The sequence below is a fragment of the Ceratotherium simum genome, chromosome 21 (assembly GCF_057802395.1).
Source record: "Ceratotherium simum simum isolate JZ-2026a chromosome 21, ASM5780239v1, whole genome shotgun sequence".
In the NCBI taxonomy this organism is placed as follows: Eukaryota; Metazoa; Chordata; class Mammalia; order Perissodactyla; family Rhinocerotidae; genus Ceratotherium; species Ceratotherium simum.
The window spans coordinates 22,870,220-22,878,252 of NC_141920.1; the positions used below are offsets into that span (position 1 = coordinate 22,870,220).

Consider the following 8,033-nt stretch of genomic DNA (forward strand, 5'->3'; position numbering starts at 1 on the left):
CCGCTCCTCTATGGCTCAGAACCGAGTCAACGTAATTGCCTGGAAATTGATAACATTTTGCTTTCTTGCTCAGTTGCAGCTGTGCGCCTTACTCTAGGTTTTAGACACGATTATCTACCCTTGGAGTGCTCCATTACCCCCACGCTGGTCTCTTGATCTGTGCTTTAATGGTCCTGAAGTATTTGTGTCTTTCACCATAAACCTCCTCAAACCCTTTCTGGACGTAGGCAAGGTGTCACTCTTTTGAATGACAATTCAAGATGCTTCCTCATTGAAAACTTAGATCTCCTTCAACTTGGAACATTATTTCTGAAACAGTTTAAAAAGTGGATCAGGATGCCAATGCTTTAGTGTTCTTCCGTTACAAAGCAGAATATGTAAGAAAGGGAAAAGACTTTTTTTCCTAGGTGTTCAAAAGTGGCCTTGCTCGCTTGGGCACTTGAGACCTGACCCCTGCCGTTAGCTGAAGGCGCATCTGCGGGATTGTCGTGTCTTTCTTGGCATGAAGCCTGGCAGAAGGTGCCAACCGATGTAGATCAAGTGCCCATTGATCTTGAGTCCAGATGATCTCAAATCTATCTAATCACAGAATGCGTCTGTAAGCACTGCGGGAAGCTGATACTCATCATGATAGATGGTAAACTCTAAAATGCCTTCGGAGCCATCAAGGGGTTGTCAATGATGTTGTTGGGTTCACGCTACACTTAGTTCAGTGAATTCTAGGTCCCTAGATTTGTCAAGTGGAATATGTCTGTCAACTGCTACTTTATCTTTGGTGACCAACCTCTATTCTTTTCACACCATAAGCTGGATAATTCTTGTTGTTTCCCATCTTTGTCCAGCGGGATTTTGCCACCCTATGGATTAGGTTCTCATAGCCCGGAGGTTGCAATGGCGTCTTGACCCATCCCTGGGGCTCATGGTTTATGGTAAATGTGGTGCCTCTCGGTTGACTAGACGATGCCGTTGCTCAGCCTCATTCTGGATGAGCCAGAAGTCACTGTATTTACTGTGACTCTCCCCAGAAAGTCTGCCCTCCTCTCAGGTTACTGTCAACTCCCTAAAACCACTGAGTGTGCATAGGAAGGTGCTGGCCAAGCGGCTGTCCCTGTTTGTCTCCTTTTTTTCTTCCCTAGAGACCCAATGACAAAGAGCAAAAGCTTTCTGTTTTCTCAGACCATTTCCCATGTGCAGGTGATGAATTCTGAAGCGCCCCGTGAATGGGGAGTGCTGTGAATAGGGTATTGTATCTGGGAGGCTGCCACGCGGAGCAGGAGGAAGGCTGCTGGCCTGGGAATCGCGAAGCCCATTCCGAAGTGCCCTCTCCGAAACTAATTTGATGGAGGACCATGGAAAAGGCTCTTCTCCCCTCTAGGCTGGTTCCCTCGGCTGTAAAATGAAGATCGTGATACCTGCTTCACAGGGCAGGTATCGCGGGTGAGCTGTGCGGGTCAGGAGGGCACTGGGGCTGGGAGTCACTTGTGCCACCCCTGGGAGAAGGGGCAGGAGTGGCCGAGGGAGAGCTTAGGCCCAGAGCAGAGGCGTGGGCTTCACTCTGGAGCGAGTTGGGGGCCAAGGGCTTCTGAGCAGGGGAGTAAAATGATTAGGGACCTGGATGCACCCAGGTTTTTAAAAGATCAGCAGCAAAGAAGGCAAGAAAGCCCAGGCTGTAGCTGGGAGACAGAAAAATCAGGGATTGTGTCAAGGGGCCCTCCTTGCTTCCAAAGATCTCCATGTTTAGGAAATTCCACTGCTAGGGAGGGAGCCTGGACCAGGCAGGGAGAAGAGGAGCCAGACGTGATAGGTGTGGTGAGGACAGAAGACTGAAGATCCTTGGTCTGGTGAGCAAAGGCCTGAGTCAGATGCAAAACGCGTTTAAGGGCTTGTCATGTGGATGAAAGGCAGAAGCTCTGGGTGGCACAGCAGATGAATGTCAAAGGGGCAGCCCTGGGTGGCAGATACCGTGTTTTCGTCTTTTCTCTAGCCCCAGTCCCTACCAGAAGAGTAGAAGCTTAACAAGTATTTGCAGGATAAGGGGATTTGGACTTGACATGATGAGAAAAACTTTCTAACAAGAGCTGCCTGGAAATAGGACAGACTGGCTTGGAGGTAATGAGCTCACTGTCACTCACTGGCAGCAAGTGTTTGAGCAGGAACTGCAGGATCATCTGTTGGGGGGAAGGGGGTTGGAGGGGGCGCACATCAAGGAGGGGCTGATGACCGAGGCCTGGAAGGCTGTTCCCTCCAGCTCTGGAGGTGTGGGGTTCTCAGGCCACATTGAGCAGTCCCCATGCACACTCCCTTCGGTCTCAAGGTATCCCTGGGTTAGTCGAGACCCCAGTGTCTGGGAGAAGGGGGCAAATGCCCTAAGAGGGCCAATGAGCCCAGAAAAGGAAGGTGGATTCTGCCAGCACTGGCCCTGCCTGCTGGAAATCACCCCTCAGCAGGACCAGAGAGGAAATGGAGGATGTGGGGTGATCATGGGGAAGGAGGGGTCTTGCCCATCTCTGGGGCTGGCTGGGCCTCTGCGTGGGTCTGTCTCCCCGTGGAGTAGATATCCTGCTGGGAGAGGGGGTGCCATGGGAGATGGGAAGACCCAAGTCCTAGGTGGCCAAGTCACCCTGTTTCCACACCAGGCAGGTCTGCGTTGACAGCAGAGATACCTGCCGCAGCGAGGCGGGCTCTTTTCCCTGTTGACTGTTCTTCCCCTAATTGCAGAGCACGCTGTCAGCAGGCCCCGATTAGGGGTAATTACATGATCTATGCGCTGATTCTGCCGCACTGGCTTCCCAGGCTCCTGGTCTCTGCCAGGGCTAAGACTCTCGGGTGAGATCTAAGCATGTGGAGCAAGATCTAAAGCCTTCCCTTCCCTTCAACTCCACCCGTAACAAACACAGGACCAGCCTGCCCTCTGAGTGGGTCTAATATTAGGTCATTACAGCAAAGGTTTGTGGAGAATTCCCTGTGTGCCAGGCTACTCTCATCTCCTTTAATCCTCACAAGGACCCTATGCAGTGGGTATAGTTATCGACTCCCTTTTAGGGATAGGGAAACTGAGGCCCAGAAAGGAGAAGTCACTTGTCCTGGGACACACAGCTTGTGATGGCAGAGCCTGGATATGAACTCAGCTTTGTCTGACTCAGAGCCTGAGCTGTTAGCCCTGCTCACTACTGTCTGCCACACTGAGAGGGGTGACTTAGGGGACTAAGGGAAAGTGCTTGCTCCTCCCCTAGCTTGCTGAGGCCTGAATTCCACATATAATGCCTTACAGCAAGGGGCAGTCTCCCCATGATCATTAATTTTCTCTTCAACCCTATGAGGTCAGCAGGGTAGTTTTTCATGCCCATTTGACAGATGGAGAAAATGACTGGCAGAGGCAGAACTTGAACCCAGGTCTGTCTGACTTCCAGAGCCTGGCTTCTTTTTCCTGCCCCATGACATCCAAATGACAAGGATCAAGGCTTGTACAGAGCCAAGCCCACGGCTGGGCCCAGCCGGCAAAGAACATCTCTGTGGCTAGGCCTACACCTGACCTTCCCTTCTTGCCATTTTCCAGGTGCCACTGCAGGAGTGAAGGATGCTGCTCTGGGTGTTCTTCCTCGTGATCCTCACCTTCAGCAGTGGCTCTCACTGCTCTCCACCCTCCCCGCCCCTCAGGTAAGCAGTCCTGCCCACAGGGCCTGGATTCCTGCTGCCCCAAAGCCGTCCCTGCCACCCAGGGGGGTAGTTTAGGAGTGCAGAGTAGAGCCACAAGCTGGCCCGCAGCTATATCCTCAGGCAGACCCCACTGTCCATGTCTGGAATGGGGCAGCCCCTGAGCTCCAGAGAGGTCTCCCAGCCTGGGGTCCTTCTCTCTCTTGGGATGAGCAAGGCAAAGGGCAACAGAAGGACCTTACAGAGATATGGTAAGCGCAGCCCGCCCCAACCCTGGCTGTCCTCTCGCCTGGCCGCACCACCCCGCCCTCTGACCTCTGACTCCTTCCATATAGAATTCCTCGGTATGCAGATGCCATCTTCACCAACAGCTACCGGAAGGTGCTGAGCCAGCTGTCTGCCCGCAAGCTACTCCAGGACATCATGAGCAGACAGCAGGGGTAAGCAGAAGTTCTCGTGATTTCCTCCTGTCCTTCTATGCATCAGAGTTTGGAGGGACCAAGCTTTGTCACTTCCCTCGCACAGCCTCTGTCATTTCTGGACTTGCCATAGCAGAAGGGCCACCTTGTCAAACCTCAGCTTACCTCTAACCATGAAATGATCCTTGAAGACATGCTATGTGCTTCTCCCCATATGAGGCTCCAACACTAACAATACCAACTGCAGTTACCATTCTATTGATTGTGACTGTGGTAGAAACAAAGGCTCTGCCCTGGGACATTTACACACACTCTGCCCAGTGCTGGGCACACGGTCAGCCCTTGGTAGTGTTAGCCGTTACCCTTAGTTTGTTATCTGCTCCTTGTAACAACCCTACAAAGTAGGGATTCTTACCCGCATCGCACAGAGCTGTTAATAGCTTCTAGACGACATACATCAAAGAGTGGCAGAGCCAGGATACAAATAGCCTGACTCCACAGCCTGTACATTTGGTAGTTTTCATTTTGAAAAATTCCAAACTTACAGAAAAGTTGCAGCAGTAGTACAATGGACTTCCACACACCCTTCCCTATATTCAACAATTCCTAATATTTTATCATATTTGCTTACTCTATATCTATACCTAGATATGGATCTATACATGCACACACATATGTAGGCATTTATTATTATTATTATTATTTTGCTGAATCATTTGAGAGTTAATCGCAGTCATCATGACCTTTACCCTTAGGTGTGACCTTTACCCTGCGTGTGTCTCCTAACATGCCGCAGAAGGACATGCTCTTACATAATCACAGTATAATCGCTTAGAGTCCATATTCACATTTCACCAGTTGTCCCAAAATGTCCTTTAGAACAATTATTTATTTTCCTGATTCAGGATCCAGTCCAGGCTCACAGCGTGCATTGAGTTGTCGTGTCTCTTCAGTTTCTTGTAATCTGCAACTATTCCTCAGTCTTTCATGACGCTGGCATTTTTGATTAGTAAAGGCCAACTATTTATAGAATGTCCCTCATATCAGGTTTACTTGGTGTTTCTTCAGGATTAGATTCAAACTCACATTCGCAGAAGTGACATTGTGTCCTTCTCAGTGTATTGTATCAGGAGGCACATGATGTCACTTTGTCCCAGTATTGGTGATGGTAACTTGGATACTTGGTTAACATGGTGTCTGCCAGGGTTCTCGTCTGTAAAGTTAATATTTTTCCCTTTGTAATGAATAAGTAATCTGTGGGGAGATATTTTGCAAATATGTATTTCACAGCCTATACTCTTCACTACTGTATAGACTGCCTTGCTAAAAGCAGCTCAATCTAATTCGGTTGGGTGGAAGTGTCCACACCAGACATGGGAATAGGCACAGGGACACACCCTGCTCTGCTCACTTTGTCCTGGCCTTTCCCAGGCCTCCCCAAATCCTACCCAAATAGCAACCACAGCTGTTTCTCTTTCTCTAACCTAACAGAGAGAGAAACCAGGAGCAAGAAGCAAAGACACGGCTTGGCCGTCAGGTGGACAACATGTGGGCGGACCAAGAGCAGATGGCATTGGATAGCATCCTGGTGGCCCTGCAGCAGAAGCCGGGGTAGGAATACATGTGTGTGCATGTACACGCACATGTGTACATGCAGGGACCAAAGAGGATTCCTTCCCTGGGTGTTGCCAGGAAAAGGAAAGAATCTCCTCCTTTCCAAAGACATGGGGCTCTGCCAAGCAAACTGGGAACAAGGTCCCACCTTACACACATCAAGAACTGGAGGAAGGGAAGAAAATGCCTGATAGAGACTGGATCTTAGCCACTGCTGTATTTTCCAGCGTGTTGCAAGAGGCCAGGCTCATCTGTGACCGAAAAAGTTACTTACTTGATAGTTCTGGGATAGGACCTGGAACCTGAATTTTAACAAGTGTCCCAGGGGTTTCTGATGCAGATGATCTGAGAGGCATGCCCTGGATCCCTTGCCACATTCACAAAATTATAAACCCAAAGGAAGACCAGTCCCTCCCAACACCCTCAGGTAGAGAGTGTGGGCAGCCCTCATGAGAGGGAGAGAGGGGCATGACAGTCATTCCCATCTCCCTGACCCTCACACTCCCACTGGGACGGGGAAGATCAGGAAGGAGTTTTCCCATTTTACAGAGGAGGAAACCTAAAGCAAAGAAGGGGCAGCAGCTGGCCCCAAGTCAGGGACTGGCAGGCCTGAGCCCCTCTTTGCTTCCCTGGAGCTCCTTCACACGGAGCTCCACTTCACAGACAAAGTTTCCCAGGAATGACACGACTGTTTGGAGAAACTGTGCTGTATTTTAGAGCTGGATTTTAAGCTGTGAGCACAAACATGTCCCAGCACGACTCTGCCAGGCACTTCTGGACCAACCTATTAAGCCAATCCGGTTCCCAACAGAGCTCTCCATGTGCTCCCTCCCCTTATCCCCAAACTAATCTGACACCAAGAGCCCAGAGATCTCACCAACTACATCCTGTGGAGATACAAGCAGTGGCAGGCCAACAGACAGACTGCAGGAGGGGTGAGAACCAGGCTGGGAGGTAGGGTGGGCTCCTGGGTCCCAGGCCTGGTTCTGCAGCCAACTCGCTGTACACAGCCAGTCAACTTCCTAGTTTCCTCCTCTGTGAAGGAAGGGGTTAGCTCCCATCACCTCTAAGGTCCCTAAGGCTAGAATTCTAGAAATAATGCCTCCCCTGTACCTCCCACGCTGGGATTAGGTAACCATTCACCTGCCTTATGGCTCCCCCATGCCCCAGTGCTGTGGAGTGGCCCCAAGGAGGGTAGAGTCCTAAGAATGCAGGCTTTGTTCCTGCAGGTTAAAAGCCAGAGGCTTCACGGAGCTCTGAGTCACAGAGCCCACAAGAAGGGCTGCTACACAATGTTCCCCTCCAGCCCAACTGCTGCAAACACCAGGACCTCACCGGTGGGCCTGAGGAAACACCATAAGAACGAGCTCTTATACCCTGACAGCACAGAGCAGAATGATTGGGCAGGCGGCACGTTTTTGCACCCACCGCACTTCATGTCCAGCTAACCCCCCTGTAAGGAGTCTGAGATTCAGATTTATCCGTCCTCCCATCCTTGTAGAAGTCATCCAGTGACTACTATGTGCCAGGCTCTGGGCTGAGGGGACAGCAGTGAATAGGACAGCAGGCGTCCCGGCTCTCATGGAATTCATAACACACTGAGGCAGACGGAAATTAAGCAAGTACTCGCATAGTGAATTGTTTAATTTGTGATAAATGGTAAGAGATGTACGGGGTGTGGTGAATGTGTGTGCCGGAAGGAATAACCTAATCTAACCCTGTCTGGGGATTAGCAGGGGCTTCCTCAAGGGGAAGTGACAGGCCCGGGACCTCAGTGGCAGTGGGCAGAGCTGGGGCTACGACTGAGGTTCGCTTCACTGGCTCAAGTGAGAGCCTTCCCTCCATCCCACACTGGAACCCAGACAGCCAGTCCTGACACTGGAGTACCCGTCACCCTAGTTCCAGCCATCCTGGCCTAACTCACCCTGCTGCAGTCCCCCCATTGAGCTTTCTCGTTCTTTCTGCAACAGGAATTCCCAAGGATGAAGATTCCGCCTGTTTTATGCTACCTGCAGCTGAAACGCAACTGCATCCAGTTAATCCTATTTAATTTCTGCCCTACTTTTGTCCCCTCATAAATACAATAAAATTCCCCCAGACTTGTCTGCATCTCAATGTTCTTTTATCTTCAGCCTAATTTTTTACGTGTTTTACATAGTTACTTTTCCCAGAGGGATATTACAAGGTATAATAAAAATAGCTAACATTTACCCAGCACTCAGAGTGCCAGCCGGGCAGCTTCACATGTGGAATCTCACACGCTCCTCACACAGCCTAATGGGAGGTATTGGCATCCTTCTCATTTCACGGACAAGGAACTGAGGCCCAGAAAGGTTAACTGAACTG

The 8,033-nt window shown here is 50.5% G+C and overlaps 1 protein-coding gene across 1 annotated transcript; it reads left to right on the forward strand.

The window, feature by feature from the left end:
• The first annotated feature begins 3,577 nt into the window (after window positions 1–3,577).
• On the forward strand, window positions 3,578–5,688 carry GHRH (growth hormone releasing hormone). The gene is made up of 3 exons (XM_004430568.1): window positions 3,578–3,657; window positions 3,990–4,094; window positions 5,565–5,688. Exons 1-3 carry the CDS (start codon window positions 3,578–3,580, stop codon window positions 5,686–5,688), a joined length of 309 nt encoding a protein of 102 aa, XP_004430625.1.
• Window positions 5,689–8,033: the final 2,345 nt, after the last annotated feature.

Bases quoted from the DNA above. Each gene is read 5' to 3' on its own strand.
- GHRH (XM_004430568.1), top strand. From the start codon at position 3,578: ATGCTGCTCTGGGTGTTCTTCCTCGTGATCCTCACCTTCAGCAGTGGC. The intron at 3,658-3,989 runs GTAAGCAGTCCT...CCTTCCATATAG, and splicing joins CCACCCTCCCCGCCCCTCAG to AATTCCTCGGTATGCAGATG. The intron at 4,095-5,564 runs GTAAGCAGAAGT...CTAACCTAACAG, and splicing joins ATCATGAGCAGACAGCAGGG to AGAGAGAAACCAGGAGCAAG.